At 38.4% G+C, this 19,395-nt stretch overlaps 1 protein-coding gene across 2 annotated transcripts in view; it reads left to right on the top strand.

Annotated features, from left to right (window-relative positions):
- Positions 1–472: 472 nt before the first annotated feature.
- nipbla (NIPBL cohesin loading factor a) overlaps positions 473–19,395 on the top strand; it is a 55,070-nt gene continuing 36,147 nt past the window's right edge. Inside the window, exons 1-5 of one of the 2 annotated variants that reach the window (XM_039684663.2) lie at positions 473–631; positions 2,457–2,604; positions 15,305–15,470; positions 16,943–17,079; positions 18,410–18,521. In XM_039684663.2, the coding sequence (XP_039540597.2) occupies positions 2,541–2,604; positions 15,305–15,470; positions 16,943–17,079; positions 18,410–18,521 (479 nt within the window). In that variant the 5' untranslated portion in view covers positions 473–631; positions 2,457–2,540. Of the gene's footprint in view, positions 632–789; positions 1,310–2,456; positions 2,605–15,304; positions 15,471–16,942; positions 17,080–18,409; positions 18,522–19,395 lie in introns of those variants that run through there. The other variant, XM_039684664.2, reaches the window with a different exon arrangement.

Below are 19,395 nucleotides of genomic sequence, written 5' to 3' on the forward strand. Positions count from 1 at the left end.
AACATTTAACATACTTCACATTTATATATATATATATATATATATATATATATATATATAGCTATATGAGTATGATGTATATTATAGTATGATGTGAATTAATTATAAAGTGTATTGTAAATAACACTATTAATATGCGTGTTATGGATGTAAAATAATTTTAAAAGAATTAGAATAAAAAAAAATCTTAAATTATTTGTGCTCTGAGTTGTGTATTAGCGTGTCTGAGGGAAAATAATTTTCTTTACACGTTATTAGTAGGCTATTTTGTATTTCCGGTCATTCCCTCTGACTGACGACAAAGCATCAGTTGTGGGGCTTTTTGTTGTCAAACAAAGACGTAAGAACATGTGTTTCACGAACATTTACGCGATTAGTTAATAAGGAGCTGAATTAAACTCTTCCCTGTGATGAAATGTGTTTAAAGTGTGATCAGAGACAGCCTGACCTCCCCCACCCCAGATACAGATAGAGTTGACTTGTTGTTAGCATGCTCGGCTAAACAAACCGCGCGCTGATCTTTTTATAGCAGAGAGGGGGAGCCAGAGACTTACAACAGACCGACAACCAAGCTCTCATCCCAACAACAGTCCCCTTATTTTTTTCTTCTTTGAAGTTACCCCAAGCTAAGGTAAATATGAAACCCTCTCAGAATTTCTGCTAAGTCTGTATTCGCGTTCCCTAACCACATTTAGACACATTTCCATTTTGTTTTCTTTCGACGGAACGGCTCTGTCGTTCTCCTCCGGCGCGCCCCCGTGGCGGGAAGCGCGTGACCCGGCGTCGCGCTCGTGCGTAGAGTCCGAGGCTTCTGGGGAGCTCGCGGAGGCCTCGCGACACACAAACACGGGCGAGTGTTTTTGTGTGGAAACTCAAACGGATCGTATACAAATATCCCACGCGCATTGAGATGAACGAAAGCGTTTCGTCGCGCGACATACAGCGTTAGGAAAGAATGGAGGAAAGCAAAAAGTATTTTTATTGTTCGCGAAGGGAGACAGAAAGATGTGCGTAGCCGAACTAGCTTTCGCGAATGTTTAGCTTAGCAGAGGCTATCGTTTGTTAAGACTAAACGACTACTCTGTTGACAGAAAATTGTATATAATATAACTAAATTTGTAATTTAAATAAGCAAGAACACAAGCGGCTTGGGATTATATCTAAAAAATCCACCTATCAGAACAGAGCAATGCTAACTAGCGAGCATCTGCAAGGAATCTATTAAGTCGCGAGCTAACGCTTTGCTAATAGTCAAACTCATCTCTAACCATCTCTCATTTACCCACGAACGGCTTGAATGCTTGCTATGGTAAATATTTACAATCTGGTGTTCTTAACATCGCTCTGTTCGTCATGTTTTGAGTCATTACGGCTGAATAAACGTCAGTGAAATGCTTTGAGGATGAATGGTTCCTCTCTCCAACAATCGACTTGTCAACACTGTGCTTTTGGTCATTTTGTGTCACCCTGTTTGTACAGATGTGATGCTTCACTCCATTGCAATTGCAGCCACGTCCTATAATAGCATCTCGCATCAACGATTGAGATAATAATATATATTAATTAGGCACATAATTGCATTCAGAACTTCTGCAAAGCTGAAAGTCGGTTTCCACTTGTTTTCGGTCAGAAATATAAGAGGTGCTTTAATGCTTTAGACGTTGAAATCGTTTCTGATTGTGCAGTTTTATTTTCTTGCGTCCAAGAGGTTTGATTATGAAATTATGCATTATCTGCATATCGCTGCCGAGTTGTTGTCATGAAACCTGCATGCAAGCGATCGGAATGGATTCATGAATATAAATAAGGGAAGTATTGGCATTTAAAGGGACAGTGCAACAGAAATGCCCGTTTGCATTTGTAATCTGCCCGTCAGAGATCAGCTCTGGATTGTTTACCTTCCCAATACAGTTTCACATGCAAATGATTCATGAATATTAATGCATTCTAAATAGCCCGGATGCGGAAATGCATTCTTGGGATACTGTCTGCAGCATTTCCTTTTGATTACATGGAAGAGGTTTTTATGATTGTTAAATGTATTTAAACACAAATACACGCATCTTGTTGTCTTCTGAGCAGTGATGTGGTATATTTTTCTGCTTAAGTGCAAAATGTGTTTTCGTTCAATTATGTGAGGTCTGCTTCTTAGCATCTCCTCTTTTGTGCTTCTTACGCGCTGTCAATCTCCCAGCTGTCATTGGTCTCCTAGGGAGACAGGGTTGGGCTTGCATATCTAATTGAGGGGTGTGTCCTCGGTCCATCCGCTGTCGGTCCAGAGAGGGTGTGTCCGTCAGGCATAATGCATGGCAGTTAGTGTACAAAGAAATCAATGCACCTGTTACAGACAGTAAGTCTGAGTGGACTGATTCTGCCAGGGAGCGTAGTGTCTGTTTTGAAATGAGTATGCTGCTTTATTCAAGTCAATGTGACTCAAACCCTTTTCCTTTTTGTAGGATTGAGTGAGATGTGAGGGATGGTCAGCGTATAAATATCTCTGTGGAACTCTGTGCATAAGACTTCTGTGCCCAGCCGTCAGTATGAATGGGGACATGCCACATGTGCCCATCACAACCCTTGCTGGGATCGCTGGTCTTACTGACTGTAAGTACATGCATCACACTACTCATACTTCACTGGCCAACCACCCACATTTACATTGGATTTGTTTCTAGAATTATTTTTCCCATTCATTTTTTTGTATGGATTTTACAAAAATTCTAATCAGCCATGAACCAAGCTGCAAGATAAACCACACAACATTGCAATATGTTTGCGTTAAAACACAAATATCTGTGTACTTAAAATTATTTTATGTGTGAGTGAACAATCCCATTATGGCATTGCAAATGTGGTAATTGGGAAATGCAAATGATGGTCAAATATAAAACTTTTTAAAACACTTTTTTGTGCTATTAGGGATGCTCATAATTAACCAACAAATAATTTTTACTGATTAATACTATTGGTTAAATGGATTAAAAACATTTGCTGCATGGTTAAAAATATGCTAAACGTATAAAATTAAACTTTTGAGAACTTGTGTGTAAGTCTCATTCTATTACATTAATGTAATAAAGGCCTAATCAAAACACAACGTTTTCAAACATTATGAACACTACAAACATAAGCTATAGGCTTATGGCTTAAATCATTTCAGGGCTCCGGACTAGGGCGATCACTTTTGTGAAAAACACACTTGTGGTTTTTGAGAGAGACATAAGTGTTCATTGAATCGATTGTAAAATCAGGATTCAGGGATTGAAATTAAAGGGTTAGTTCACCCAAAAATGAAAATTCTGTCAGTATTTACTCACCCTCATGTTGTTCCAACCCCGTAAGACCTTCGTTCATCTTCGGAACACAAATTAAGATATTTAAGATATTAAGATCGCTCCTGCATACAGTCCATAGGCTTCTTGAGGGACTGGCTCTTGCTGTCCCCGAAAAGTCATTAAAGACATCGTTAAAATAGTCCAAGTGACTACAGGGGCTCAATCTTAAGTTTATCAAACGACGAGAACACTTTTGTGCGCAAAAAAACAACAAAAATAACGACTTTATTTCAACTATTCACTTCCTTCTCCATGAGCCTGTAGTCAGTTAACGTAGTGTCACACGTAGGCTCACTATTGGCCGACGCTGGTCATGTGTGTGTGATGCGTGTGACGTACAATAACAGAAGCTTACGCTATTAAACTAGTAACCTGACTCGCGCAGAGGGAGAAATAAACGAATAGTTGAAATAAAGTCGTTATTTTTGTTGTTTTTTTGCGCACAAAAGTGTTCTCGTCGTTTGATAAACTTAAGATTGAGCCTCTGTAGTCACTTGGACTATTTTAACGATGTCTTTAATGACTTTTCGAGGACAGCAAGAGCCAGTCCCTCAAGAAGCCTATGGACTGTATGCAGGAGCGATCTTAATATCTTAAATATCTTAATTTGTGTTCCGAAGATGAACGAAGGTCTTACGGGGTTGGAACAACATGAGGGTGAGTAAATACTGACAGAATTTTCATTTTTGGGTGAACTAACCCTTTAACACCCTCCAATAGGGAAAAGAACCAGTTTGCCTTTCCACAGGCTAGAGAGCCATCACAGAGCCAGATCTTACGTCACTGTATACTGTACATCTCATGTTACCCAGCAACGCTAGCGCGGCACACACAAACACACCAGGCTTGTTTGAGACGGTTCGGCACTGCGAATCTCGAACTGCGAGAGCGATTCGAAAAAACATTAGAAAAAGATTCGATTCAAAAGCAGGAGTCGTAAACTCTCCAAACACTCCCGCAGCTCTGATGAGTCCACGCCGCTCCGATGCATCTCCAACAAGCCTTCCATCAACAATGGCGGTTGTTGTGTTAGTATTTATACTCATGGCTTTGCAAACCTACATCGGTATCTAAACACGGTGAATCCGTGTAGCTCGCCATAACTTGCATTAACTGAGATTACAATCGAGCTGCTATTGATTAGCATGATTAGCTGCTATTTAAAAAATGGCGGTCACAAGTAGGGTTGGGTATCGTTTGAATTTGAACGATTCTGATTCCGATTTCGATTCCGGTTCCTAACGATTCTCAATTCCGATTCTTTTAAGAGGCAGGGTCAAAAAAGTTTAGCTAACCTTGCTAACCAACGGTCTTTCGGAAGGAAATGATCCTTTCTGAAGGAAATACTCCTTCTGTCACAAATACTCCTTTTGTCACAAATTTTGCATTTTGCCGAGATTTCGTTATTTTTAGAAAAGTGAAGCCACACTTTGGACCGCCGACGTAAGCTACTCATGTTCGACTCGCGCGGTTATGCCAACACTTCCGGTAGACGCTTCTTCGTTGGTGTTGTTCAGCGGTTTCTTCTTCCGCTCGGCGGACTGTGAATATCGAAACTAGGAATCGAAATTTTAACTTTTGAACGATTCCGGGAAAAACTAAAAGTTAGTCCCGGTTCCAATCGATTCTCGATACCCAACCCTAGTCACAAGTTTCTATTCGTCTTCTTGGTCACGGTAACCCGCCCCCAGCCGCTGACGTAAGCGGTTCTTACTTCTAGACCAGAAATGATTTGGCGCTACTTAAGAACCACTTTTAATGGCTCGGAGCTGGTGCTTTGGTGGTCGAAAACAAAGAACCAATTTGAAACTAGGCTCTGGCTCCAAACCAGCACCAGCTCTGCCTTGGTGGAAAAGGGGTACCAGTGAACCAATTCCTTGGAACCGTTAACATGTCTGCTTAATGATTCCGCTTATCGGTTCTGCTCATTGCAAATGTGTCATGACGTCACACACGCGCTGCGTTGTTCAGAACGCAGCAAACATGGCATCGAGGCTAGCCTGGGAAAACCCAGACAACTTCGGCAAATTTAGATTTGCTCTGTAAGTTAGTCTGGCAAAGAGCTCATTCAAACCGATTTCCAATCCGCCGAAATCGTGGCACCAAACAGAAACGTTGGGGCGGGCTTTACACAATGACGACAGCACAGCGACGGTGAAGCAGATTTTGTAAATTTACAAAGGGATAGGACGGTTATAGTCGAACACCGTCATTAGAACTCTATAACCGCCAAAACCATGTTATTTTTTTATCATAGAGAATGTTTAAATTCTAATATCAGCTTACGAGGGAAACGGAGGCCGAGTTAGTGGTGCTTCAGAGACTGCTACTGCTGGAGATGATTCGGGAGAGGTCTGTGCACCTTTACCGATCAGAGCGCGCGCTGACGTGGAGTAAAGCCTTGTTTATACTTGATGCGACCGCACGAGCGCGAAGGTGCGCGGCAAAAATGACGCGTTCGGTGCGCAAAGTGGTGTGTGTACGGCTTTTTTTGTAGCGGCGCCACGTCCGAGGATGAACGACTTCAAGCCGAATCTGCCCGAGCATGTACATCACCCATAGACAGTAAAGGCCAATTTATACTTCTGTGTCGAGGGTACGCCGTAGTATACGGCGTTGGCTACGCACGTTGGCGATGCCTTTGTGAGCATTTATACTTCTGCGTTCAGGTCTTGGTTGCTCTGCAGTACTGCTCCAAAACGTTAGTTGGCGGCGGAGGGTTTTAATGTTCCACTGTTTAGATTCCTCGAGTTGCGGCTAGGTTACTACAAGCGTGAAAGAGAGCGGATCATGTTAGAGTTGGAGCTTATTGAGGTGGAAAAACAGTTAATTTTCGTGAAATTACTAAAACTCAAAGGCAGAAATGAGAGAAGACGTCGGTGGAGATGGTACGTGTGGAAATGCGTGAGAAGGTACGTGCGGAAATGCGTTGGAGGAAATGCGATGCTGCCAAGCCGACCAATCACCGATCTTGCAGTCCGCGACATGTAGTTACATTTTTGAGGAGGTACGCGTCAGGCTACGTCGAAGGGTACGCGGTATGGAGCGCATCTCTGCGTATGCTACGCCGTACCTCCTGCGCGCACCCTACGCAGAAGTATAGGGATGGGACACCTAGGAATGGGAATTGATAAGTTTTTATCAATATCAATGCCACTAACGATTCTGCTTATCGATCCGATTCTTTAACGATTCTCTTATCGATTCCTGATTGCACTGTGTGTGAAAAAGTAGTCGTATGCTTTTTTGGGGGGAAAAAACAAGTGGTTTTTATTTGTTTTAAACCTTACACTTGACTAAGCAAACTGTACTTTTTATGTAATTTATGTAATAAATGGAACCCGTGAGTCCCGTGAGTTCAGTGTTGGAAGATCATTTCAGTTGTTTTAACCATTCATTAAAACGAATCGGTTCAAATGAGTCATTCGCGAATTGAACGTGTCATCATCGGACGTGTGCGCATTGTGTGATTATCCCGGCGGTTGGGACATCCCACAAGATGCGTGTCATCAAAGAAAAGATTTCATCACTGGATCGTTTTTTTTTCCCCGTTTATTTGAAGTGTGGTTTATGTCAGCTGAATGTGCGGACCGCTATTCAGAGAAGATAAGGCAACGTAGGCCTATTTTAGCACAATTCACAGCCAGCGGTAATTCAGGAAAAAAAAATCTCTGAATGCTCCACATGAAACTTTAGTCTCCTGACCTTACCATCGTGTCGATTATTTTTGATTTATATGTGCGAGGGAGAGAGAGAGAGAGCAAGACAGCGCTTAGTTTTGAGACGGTGAAACCTGAGAGAGTGTGCGCGCGGCACTCTCTCTCTCTCCCTGCTCGTTCAGTTTAGCGCACTGTCACAAGCGCAGCGGTTCATCACTACAGAGAGAGACAATTTTACTCGCTGATCAAATGGCGGTACAAAAATTCGCTTGGGACAGTTGTGAAAAAATACAAAAGGTACAGTTGTGAGTTCACGGTCTGTGGCCTACATACTATGGTTGACTCAGAGTAGGAGGATAAGAGGACTCGTTAACGTCGAGGGCATACAATATCGATGAATCGTAAAACTTCGATTCCCATCCCTATATCACACCCCTAATATCTGTACTTATTCCCTCACCCAATGAGAATCGATAAGAGAATCAATAAGGAATTGACCCTTCGCTAAGCCACGCCCGAAAACCGCCACTGGCCAATCATGTCTTAGCAACCGTAACTATGCGCGGGAGGTCTGGCAAGCTTTCGAACGAGGGAAACATGCTGAAGCATTGTGCGTATGGATTGTGCAAATCTGATACCGGTATACTAAAAGTTTGGACAGGGGAGAGGAATTGTTTTCCTTCCAGAAAATCTAAAAGCCAAGCTGAGAAATGATTGGCATGATCTAGCGTCTATGTGCGAGACCCATTCACAACTACTGGTAAATGTCGACATGCTTAACAAAAACACCTATTGCTTGGAAATATTGACGTTCTTTGGTCATAATGATATAACGTAAAATAAGACGATTAAGAGACAAGACAAAGGCTCACTGACATTCTTTAAAATATATTTCAGCATTTTGTTAATCGACGTTAACGTTAGCCTACCCCTTACTAAGTAGCCTAACTTAACCCAATCTGATCGCGGCTCTCCCGGTATTAGTGTTATTCCACAAGATTTGATAGATTGATAAGCTGTTTGATTTATAATTATAAAGATTATTTTCACATACCCTGCTGTGTATGAACATAGCTGCTCCTCAATTTGTGTTTCCCATTTGAATGGTCAGCGTAGGAGGCGCTGCTGCTTGCGCTGGGACTATAACGTTAGACTTTAACTTCAATTTTTAGGAAATTATTCTCTAATCGGTTGTATATAATGTCGTGAATATATCCCTCAAATGCATACTGTAGTCCCTTTTGTCTTTCTCTCTCAGATATTTCACTTGTTCGCCGAAAATTTCTAATTATCTCATTGAAATGTCTGACACCGGGTGCATCCACACTATAATAGATGGGCCAGCCGCGCAAGCTTGACAGGCGTAGCAACAGTAACTAGGGAGGGCGGGGCTTAGCGAAGGGTCAGTTGAATCGATAAGCAATATCGATAATGGAATCGTTAAATTCTTATCAATCCCCATCCCTACCCTCCGACCCGCCAAATGTGGGTAAAAAATTAACTTTGGCGGGTAACGCTTTCAAATCACAAGCCAATTTGGCGTGTTTCTATGTTTACTCACTTTGCTGGGGAAATTCGTGTTAGCCAAATCTGCGCAGATTTAGCATAAATACGCAACACGTGAGTCGTCATGATATTTTAAAAACAGCGTATTGCGCAGAATCTGCACATTTCTGGCTTACTTGAACACACACGTCACTACGCAAAAAATAATGGCGTGCTTGTTCACTTGCATTGAAGTAATAGTGAATATTAAAAAGCAGTTGGTTAACAAAAAAGAAATTATTTTTGCAACATTTTAGACCATCTGTCCACCTAAAAGGCAGTTAATTGACTAAGTTAAATTTTGAAAAATGCAATGAAATCAAGAATCTGTGATTCTTAATTCTTTCAAATGTATTTCACGGACAAAAGTACAAAGAACAATGAACAACTTATTTGTATTTTGCAATTTTTGATTATGATGGCTGCAACACTACTAAAATTTGGGACAGAGGCATGTTTACCACGTTGACACATGACCTTTCCTTTTAATAACACTTTTTTTTTTTGTTTGGGAATTGAGGATACTAACTGTCGCAGTTTTGCAAGTGTTTTTTTTTGCCCAATCTCGTCTGATGCAACAAGACAGCTGCTCAACAGTCTGTGGTTGTTGTTGTTTGATTATTCTTTTCATGAAGGGCCATACATTTTCAGTATGAGACCGATCTGGACTGCAGGCTGATCAGTCAAGCACATCCACTCTATGGTACTAAATGAGGCCTGGCATTGTCTTGCTTCCCAGTAAAGATGTCATCTTGATTCCTTTAAATGTCTCTATCCACCTTATTCCTACTGACCTTACTGCGTTTTGAATTATGGGCGGCACTTCCGGTTTGGGGAACTTAAATTCAAAAAGGCTGAAATAAATCATTTTGAATCATAAGGTTGCCCTACAAATAAAGTTTTTCTTTTTTCTTAAATTTTCCTTCATGATTTATTTTCAGACATCATGAGAATAACGTTATACTTGGTATTTTAACGTGACATATTATAACAAGAATATCTATGGCAGGAGCTCTCATCAGTCGCTGCTTTCATTTTAATGTCGCATATGGGGCTATTTTTGGTTTGTTTAAAGTACCTCCTTTTAAAGGAGCCGCATGTAAGATTGTGGCCAAAACTGGTACTGCAATCACTTTCAAATTAATTTAGAGCGGTAAATTCCGTACATACAGCTCCTTTAAACTTAAATTTCATTTTAATGTTTGATGGTTGAAAGGTGAGTCGATTAATGTCCTCTCATTGTGACGCTTTTTTTAACGTATTACATTTATAGAGCGAGCCTTTCACTGATTGTTTACAGCTTATCGGAAGTTACACCCATAATTCGCGCAAAGCGTCATGGGGCGTAGGAATAAGGTGGATACAATCCCGATATATATATATATATATTAGGGGTTTCATGAACTAGTCGACTAGTCGACTGTCACAACCACTAGTTGGCGCTGTTGGCCTTAGTCGACTAGTCGGAAACAAAATGATGACATATATATATATAGATATATTTTTTTTGTTAACTATCCCTTTAAATACAAGCGGCAGTACTATATACTATAAGCACTATAAGGCGCACCTTCAATTACCTATTTTAGAACATTTTTCAAACGTTTGACTGGGTTTGCATTATGCATCCACTAGATGTGCTAAAGGGAATGCAGCGAGTGCGCGGCGTCGGAGGTGAGGCGTTTAATTAGTAAGCGTGAGCGCGCTGGGGCGGGCACGTAACTTACATTCGCAGCCTGCTGACAGCAGTGTCTGTTCGTGTGTGTGTTAGAGAGAGCGCTCGTGAGCGGGAGATATTTTATACGAGGTTGAACTGGCCGTGTGACAAAGCGGGCATAAGATGGACACGAGCGCAAGCAATTGATCCATATATAATGCGCTCCGGATTATAAAGCTTGAGAAAAGGCCGGATTGAGAAAATTAAAGGCTTTAAGTGCGCTTTATAGTGCGGAAAATACGAGTACTACTCTCTCTTTTAGACCAGCACGCGACGTGTTTAATATAGACGCATATTATACCTACACCAGATTTTCTCTTAAATGTTTGCTTTCACTTTCTATATGGGGAGGCTGCACTTTAGACATAGCCAATTCTGTTTATGTAAACATTGTGTGTATTTAACAGTATTAGCATAATAAGACTTGAAAGATAACTTAGTCCAGTATTCAGGCGCTGTTTGACAGGCTTCTAATGCCTGATATGCCGCGCGCTCAGGAAAGCGCACGTTAGAACAGCGCGTGAATTAAATGTTTAACCGGCAAGGCTTATGCAAACAATGAACTTTAGTGAATTGCAGTGTCCCGTACCTATTCCTTAACGTGTGATGTGTAGGCTACGTCGCGTTGTACAGTTGAGACAGAGGCGCCAGAACTGATAGAATGCACTGTAACACGATACTACTACTACCATATTTCTTCAAAAGCAGATCGTGGAGACATTTAAAGAGTTCAGATGCAAAAGCCTCTAAATGCCATTTGAAATTTTCTTCTTTAATGATGATTTTTATCAAACTTGTATATTTAAGTTCAGTAATTTCACTTAAATAACAATTAATAGGTAATTATCATTGCAATTTAAGTGAAATTACTGAACTTAAATATACAAGTTTGATAAAAATCATCATTAAAGAAGAAAATTTCAAATGGCATTTAGAGGCTTTTGCATCTGAACTCTTCATTTACTATTCGTGTTGTCGCACACCCCTAGAATAAACCATTTAACGACTAGTCGACTAGTCGTCGACTGTTATGCAAAACTAGTCGACTAGCAAAAATCAGTAGTTGTGAAACCCCTAATATATATATATATATATATATATATATATATATATATATATGAAGAGTTCAGATGCAAAAACCTCTAAATGCCATTTGAAATTTTCTTGTAGAATGGTAATTTTTATCAAGCTTGTATATTTAAGTTCAGTAATTTCACTTAAATGACAATTAATAGGTAATTCTCATTGCCATTTAAGTGAAATTACTGAACTTAAATATACAAGCTTGATAAAAATTATTTTTTATCTTTTTTAACTTTCTGTTACACGCGTTTAATGCTAATTTAAGACATTACCGACTGTCTTTACGAGGTTACTCACCAAGACCAGAGTTTTGACATAATGTCGCGTGTTTTAACTGTTAAAGTGATATAATCCAGGGATAAAACTTTTGTTTCTGGCAAGCTGTTTGTGAGGCAGATTTAGGCTGTAACGTTACTGTGCACGCAGTGAAAGACATCTCTGAGAGTGCGCGAGCACGGGATAGTTTAACAGTGCTTGTAAAACTTAAAACTTGCAGAGAGACGAGAAGATGCAGCACCGCGTCCGCGAGCCCTTTATATGGAAAAAATCGATTCGTGGCCGTTGAGAATCGATTTTGAATCGAACACATTTTAAAAAACGATTAATCGAAAAATCGATTTTTTTTGCCCAGCCCTATTCTTGATGCAGTGTCACTGACTGTGTTGTGCAACGGTTATCCAAAGCACTCCCAAGCACATGTACTGTATTTAACAGTGTTGTAGTCGAGACCACCTCACTCGAGTCCGAGTCGACACCGAGACCAGAGAGAGTCGAGTCCGAGTCAAGACCGAGTCCATAGAGAGTCGAGTCCGAGTCGAGTCCGAGACCAGAGACGGTCGAGTCCGAGTCGAGACCGAGACCAGTGAGGGTTGATTACCTAATTTACTTTTATTTACTTAGAGAAATCCTTTTTTTTTTTTTTTTACTGAATTTACTTGGAGTTTAAAAATATGATCAGTTTAGGGTAAAAAGGCCACATAGTAGGTGGTGTTAAAAGTAATTTTATTACAATTTGTCATGCGCAGTTGCACACTAGAAAATCACCAATCACTGGGCGTGTCAATCAATTTAAAGAAATATTTTATTAACATACATTAATAATCATGAAAAATATTTTGAATTGAACTCGAGTGGACTCGGGAATAATTCCGAGTCCTAAAAAAAAAATGTTCGAGTACGAGTCAATTCCGAGTCCAAATGGACACGAGTCCATGACAAGACCAAGACCATTAAAATATGGTCTCGAGACCGAGTCCGAGTCTCGAGTACTACAACACTGGTATTTAACACAGTAGGATGTTGATTCCTCATGCAGTGCCATCTGAGGGCTCAAAGGTCATCATGCACAGTCGTTGGATTTTATTTACCCAACAGTGTTGTCCTGCCTTGTCGCACATTTACTCTCGATTCCCTGAATCCTTTCAAAATATTATGTTTGGTAGGTGAAAGGTGAAGGACCTACTTTTTTTTGCGCTCTAGCATTTTTTGAATTGTTTGACAATTCTCATGATATTTGGCACAAAGTGATGAGCCGTGACTCATCTTTGTTTGCAAAAACTCAGCTGCTCCTTTTACACTCAACCACAATTATCTCACCTATTACCAGTTCAATTGTGGACCATTTGAAAAGCGTTTTACTTGGATATGCTATATAAGCTTTTCACTTTTATTTAGCCTCTGTCCCAAATAATTTGGAGTGTGTAGCAGCCATCAAAAATTTGGTTAGTGAAAACATTGGATATCTTTTCTTTGTACTTTTAACAGTTTAATAATGTTGAAAGAGAATTTAACAAATCACAGATTCTTCATTTTATTGCATTTTTCAAAATGTCCAGACTCAACTTTTCTGGATTTGGGGTGAGAGAGCTATGCAGTCAAGTAAATTAGACGGAGACACTTTACTTGTGGATTTTGTGGAAGCATTTGCATGCGAGTTTATGATGGGTCTGTCTTGTACAGTTTTTACGTTATCGTTAAATCAATTTCTATGGAGAGAATGAAAGGAATTTTTACTTTCAATATTGTACTCTTGTATTGCTAGATTATGAAGAGAATGTGCATGCGTCATGCGAGTTCATTGGAGGTCATATTTTTTAATACTGTGCAAATGTTATGCTTTTCTCATTGGGTAAGATAAAGAAATCTAGTTGTTTACTACTGCTGTATTGGACTGGTGTGTGTGTGGTCAGGTGTTTGTGTATCTTCTGTTAAAAAATGGAGTATTTCTGTAAATCAGAATTTATAGTCTGAAGGATGATCCATTTTATAATTAAGCAATGATAGACTCTGCTTTGTTTTTATAAAGCTTTTACATCCCCCAAAAATTGCACTTCTAATTTTAAAAGTTTTTTTTCCCGAAGAAATCTTATAATCACTGAAACTGCATTTAATTAATCAAAAAATACAGTAAAACAGCAATATTGTGAAAGTTATTACAATTTAAAATACAAACAATTTTTATATATGAATAAACGTTAAAATGTAATTTATTCCTGATTCAAAGCTGAATTTTCAGCGTCATTTCTCCAGTCTTCAGCGTCACATGATCCTTCAGAAATTGTTGATTTGCTGCTAAAGAAACATTTCTTATTATCAATGGTTTTTTTTCATGATTCTTTGCTAAATTAAAGTTCAAAAGAACAGCATTCGAAATAAAACATATTTTGTGACATTAATAAACAAAATTTAAATGTTCACTTTATTATTATTTTGACCAAATACATTTTCATTCTTCCACTAGAAGATAAAATCACTGATATATATAAACAAGAACATTATTCTTTGGGTGCCATGTAGTGATATTTTGGTGTGTTTTGAACATGATTACTGCTTATTATTTATAAGTTATTTATACTTGTATACTTTATTGTTATATATATATATATATATATATATATATAAAATCTAATATATATTTAAATTTAAAAGTATATATATTTAATATTTAAATATGTAAAATATATAACATTTTGCTTATACTTTCCACACCCTTTTAAAGGCTCATTGTGGTGAGCAGGTCGAGCCCAAATACAATGGGGAGAAATTAGATATTTTAATTATCGTCATTATTTATCTCTAATGCTAAAACTATGAAAGACAATTTCTTCATAAATAAAAATTAAAAAATGTATTTTTTTACATGAATCATTACTATTCGTCACACTTTATGTCTGTCTATGGATTTTGCAAATATTTAATCAATGAGAAGTATTATAAAGAGCTTGTGATCAAATCTTTTAACTCGATTCATTGCCTCCTCAAACTCTGTTAAACCTCAATACACTGCCCCATTTCTATTGTGAATAAAGTGCCAAAAGCAGTTTGGAGTGTCGTTGTGGTAAATAAAGAACTGGTTCTCTGAATAAGTACAGCGTTTTCTTAAAGTTTTAAGGAATACTTGATATATAAAGGGTAATCATTTGAGGAGCGGAAAAGAGCGTTTTGCATTTGTCATTGAGTCACAGCCAAATGTGCGTAACGCTTCATTAATAATGTGATATAATGTGATATTTTAGCCAAATGACAGTGAAAAACAGAAAATAAACGAGCTTCATAACCTTTAAGCTGATGAAAACGTGATGTGATGAACTAACCGCCGTTCTAATAACGAAATACACAACATTCACTAGACAAAAACTTCCTTCATTTGAGCTTGTTTTTGGTAAACTGGTAATACCATACTCAAGTATATGATCACATATACGTAAAGCCACAATATCAAATTTGGTGTTAGTGTTTAATTATTTTTTGAATGTGTTCCCCCCCCCCCATTTCCTTTAAAAGTAGTGGTTTTGGTTATACCCAAAATTTGCTTTTGCATATATCACAATATGAGGTAAATGTGTAAAAGGGGTGTTTTACATTGGGTATGTCTGACTGCACTTTAGATGCCTGTTAGATTTCTAACCTGTGAGCTCTTGTTATAAAGAAAACATGGCCTTATTGCACTCTGTTTATGTGTACAGTGTTGAACCAGCTGCCCCTGCCCTCCCCTTTACCGGGCACCACCACTAAGAGTCTGCTGTACAGCGGGCGTGTAGCTGAGGAAGTGGGGCGTCTTATGGGCTGCAGGGATGAAACTCTGGTTTCTCAGCTTGCCAGTGGCCTCAACCAGGTCGCCTCAGAACACATGTGAGTTTCTGCTCCCGCTTACATTTACCCTGTACATAAACCACACACCTGCATGTCTCTTTCTGTCTGAAGGCCTACCTATAAGTATACCCAGCAGCAGATGAGCACGGATGTTCGACACGTGTAGTACAATTGTTTTTTTTATACTCTACCATACGTTAGAGGGCAGCACTGAGTCATGTACAGGACATTCGCTCGGAAGGATAGACGAAGAAAAGTAGTGGATCCGCAATTGCATGCAAAGTTTAGTACAAGAACCAAAAGAGAAACGATGGAGAAGGATAGGCTGCTTTGTTTACTGTTTTGCATCTCTCTTTACACACTCGAACTTGTACAGTAGTACATCATAACTGTGTGTATCGCCACCTAGTGGACCTAGCGCACACTGCAGATCCTCCCGATGACGGAAATTTCGTCACATGGACAGTGCGCGACTCGTCAGCCGAAGTATTAACTCCTTGCACTTGCATGTCTATCAGTACATGGGCCCTATGAAATCCAATTTATTTTCCCCCAAATTTTTCAGTGTTCGGAGTTCCTTGATTCTATTTGATGCTTTAATTAGTAATCAATTAGTTGAATTTCTAAAACTTTAATTATTAATATATTAACAATTAATGTATATTTTTGGATTCTGTACCAAGGTGGTCATCAAATGAATGTATTAAACTAATAGTTTAATCTTTTAAAATGTGATCAAATACAATTTTAGAAAGTGCTGCACAACAGGTTTATGGTTTAAATTAAAATATCGCACAATTTTATTTTATCAATAATGTTTTAATAAACTTGCTGTTGTTACTTTGAGACTTCTGCAGACGCTAGTCCACATTACACTTTATTAAGTGTACAGCCCTACTTTTGATTTATCATCCACAATTTGCCAAACTTTGTCTGTGGTATTCCACCAATTTTTATGACTGGATTTCCTCTGAATTTTCTGCATTGTGAAAATGCAGTGTTGGGTAACGTTACATTTGTGTTACTTTTTCTCATCTGGGCTGGTCTTGCTTGTTTGTTTTTTAATAACAAAAAAGGTTATATTTTTGGCAAATGTAAAAGCCCTTTCACACCAAAAGTGAAATGAATAAGCCTCAAGTGGAAGTGCAAATTCACGTCTGTATGTTTAATAAAGTCAGATTAAATACATAAAGTATGTTATCATATTTTATTATTGCTGGTTTGTGTAATTTTTGAGTTTGGTTTCAGTTTTCTTTTTCTTTTTGAGGAATACTGAATCTGTTTTTGTGCCAGCAAGATGAGTAAATGCATTCTCGCATTTAGTCTAGAGCCACAATAACCATCATATTACACAGCACAATATCTCTGCACTTACTCCTGATTTAGAAAAGCTATCAGTCCAATGCATTGCCCGACTAGTTAGTTGAAAAAAGTCAAATTACCTCCAACACTGGCTTTATGTACTCTGTTAGATGTTTGTGAGTGTGTCAAATCTGATATGATTTCTGCAGAGAGCTGAAGGACAACCTGGGCAGTGATGATTTGGAGGGAGATGTTCCAGTTCTGCTGCAGCTTTTGCTGTCCAGAAACCCCACCATCTTCAGGAATAAGACTGCACCCAGCACTCCCCAGTATCCAGCCCAGGCGGGTAAGAGTCCTTTTAAGCACACAGGGAGACTGATATTCCTACAAGGTCAATAGATTGCACTTTCAATTAGTTCAACCTGAAGAAATTAAAGTTTTATGTTCAATACTGTACTGTGTTTGCTTTTGTAACAATGCAAACTGATTGGTTGCCAGTTTGCATGTTGTGGAAATTCACCTGTAAGATCACCGGTCACTCTTACAGAGTATTTAATTAGAACAATCATGCATATTAATTACCCATAGAAGACTACAGCAATTGGTTGGATAAGGAAATGCATCTACTTGAGTCTTCCTCGCTACATCTTAAAAATATCACTTAAAGGAGTCGTTCACTTTAAAAAAAAACTTTTGCTGATAATATACTCTCCCCCATGTCATTCAAGATGTCCATGTCATTCTTTCTTCAGTTGAAAAGAAATTAAGGTTTTTGATGAAAACATTCCAGGATTTTCTCCAAATAATGGACTTCATTGGGAACCAAACGGTTCAAGGTCCAAAAGACCTTTAATGACCCTTGTTCATCGTCTGGCCCTTTGAAGCTGCACTGAAACTCTCATTTGGACCTTGAACCGTCTGGTTCCCATTGAAGTCCATTATATGGAGATAATCCTGGAATGTTTTCATCAAAAACCTTAATTTCTTTTCGACTGAAGAAAGAAAGACATGGACATCTTGGATGACATGGGAGTGAGAAAATTATCAGCAAAAGTTTTTTTTAAAAGTGAACTACTCCTTTAAACCAAAGCATCTAATGATATGTGTGTCTGCCTGCAGAATGTGTGCTTCTGATAAGACAGATAATGCTTCCTTTTTCTCTCCCAAAAAGAAGGTTACAATTAGGGCTACTGAAAGAGGCTTTGTTTTATTTGACCTTGAGATGTTCCTTTATACTAAGAAAAAACATGTTTCGAAACTTGAATTATTTCTCTGTAACATAACCATTAGTTCATAAACACACATGCATATTCAAACAATCAGTATATAAAATCAAGCTTTATGTAAATATAAAAAGCATATTATGTTTCCACATCCAATGTACTTGCCACTGCTCCATTCTTCATTAACAGCCTTTTTACAAAACATGCATTACACTGATCGCATCACAAAACAATCCATGTTGATATGTATCAGAAAATGCTGTGTGTGAAAGCTATATGTTTGCAGCAAAACATATTGAAATATTTTTATTTTTTATTTTTTTATATTGAAATTTTTCCATATTGAAACCTTTAGTAAACATCTCGAGTTATGTTGTTGTGTTTGTTGCTTTTCTGCTTGTTGTTTCTCATCCCGACCATTTTTTTGTGTGTTTACATTCATGTTTTTCACAGGTATAAGTCAGCAGTCAATGGCACCGCCGTATAAAGTTGCGCATGGCTCCATGCAGGAAAGCCCATCCTCTGCCAATTACCAGCAGGCCTCCATGTCCCACAGCCCCTCTGGGTGAGCCTGCTTTCTGATTCAGTGTTTATCTGGAAGACTAACGTGTGCTTCTATTTGTGTCACGTCCAGTTGCTTTTTGTTGTACAAAACTAACCATGAACTGCTGTTTACGATTATAGCCAGTTTCAATAACAACGTTACGTGTTGGGTTTAATGTGTAAATGATTTTGGTATTAAATTTGGAGAAAACAAATATAAAGGTCAACATAGCTTTAAACATAGGGCTTCTGGATGAATTAAAATAAATCATAAAACGCAATATTGCTTAGTGCGAATGTCAAGTCGCCAAGGCTGTGATTGATTTAAATAAATGTGCTGGGTGTTTCAGAGCGAAGTGCGCCACTGTTCATCACATGAGCAGCTCATGTTTCTGTGTTTTCAGTGTCTCGGAGCCGCTCGGTTCACAATAGTGTCAGTTTTGTCAGCTATTTTTTAATTAAGTCTTAGTCCTTTGTCAAATGTACTTTTTTAGTTTTTTTATCATATTTATTCAAACTTGTCCTGTTTTTGTTTTAGTCGACTAAATGACTGAGCATAGTTTTAGTCAATAAACTATTTCGTCATGCTGCAAGTTTTACTAGTAGGCCTAAATGATAAATAGCCTATAATAAATCAGGAAACTAGATGAGGTATAATAAACCATGCATATGGTTTGATCTCTTCTTGATTTGTGCCAATAGCTGAAAGTGCAATAATTCTAATGAAATGCAAAAATAAATTCCTATTTATTATAATTTTGAACAAAATAATCGGGATTATCATTTTAATCAGTATGTAGCATGATGAAAATGTTCAACTACACTGCAAAAGGTTATCGTTTTGTATTTAATTCATTTTATGTTCAACAGGTAATATTTTTGTAGAATATTCTTTA

This window comes from Pimephales promelas, chromosome 4 (assembly GCF_988280905.1).
Source record: "Pimephales promelas chromosome 4, fPimPro1.hap1.1, whole genome shotgun sequence".
NCBI lineage: Eukaryota > Metazoa > Chordata > Actinopteri > Cypriniformes > Leuciscidae > Pimephales > Pimephales promelas.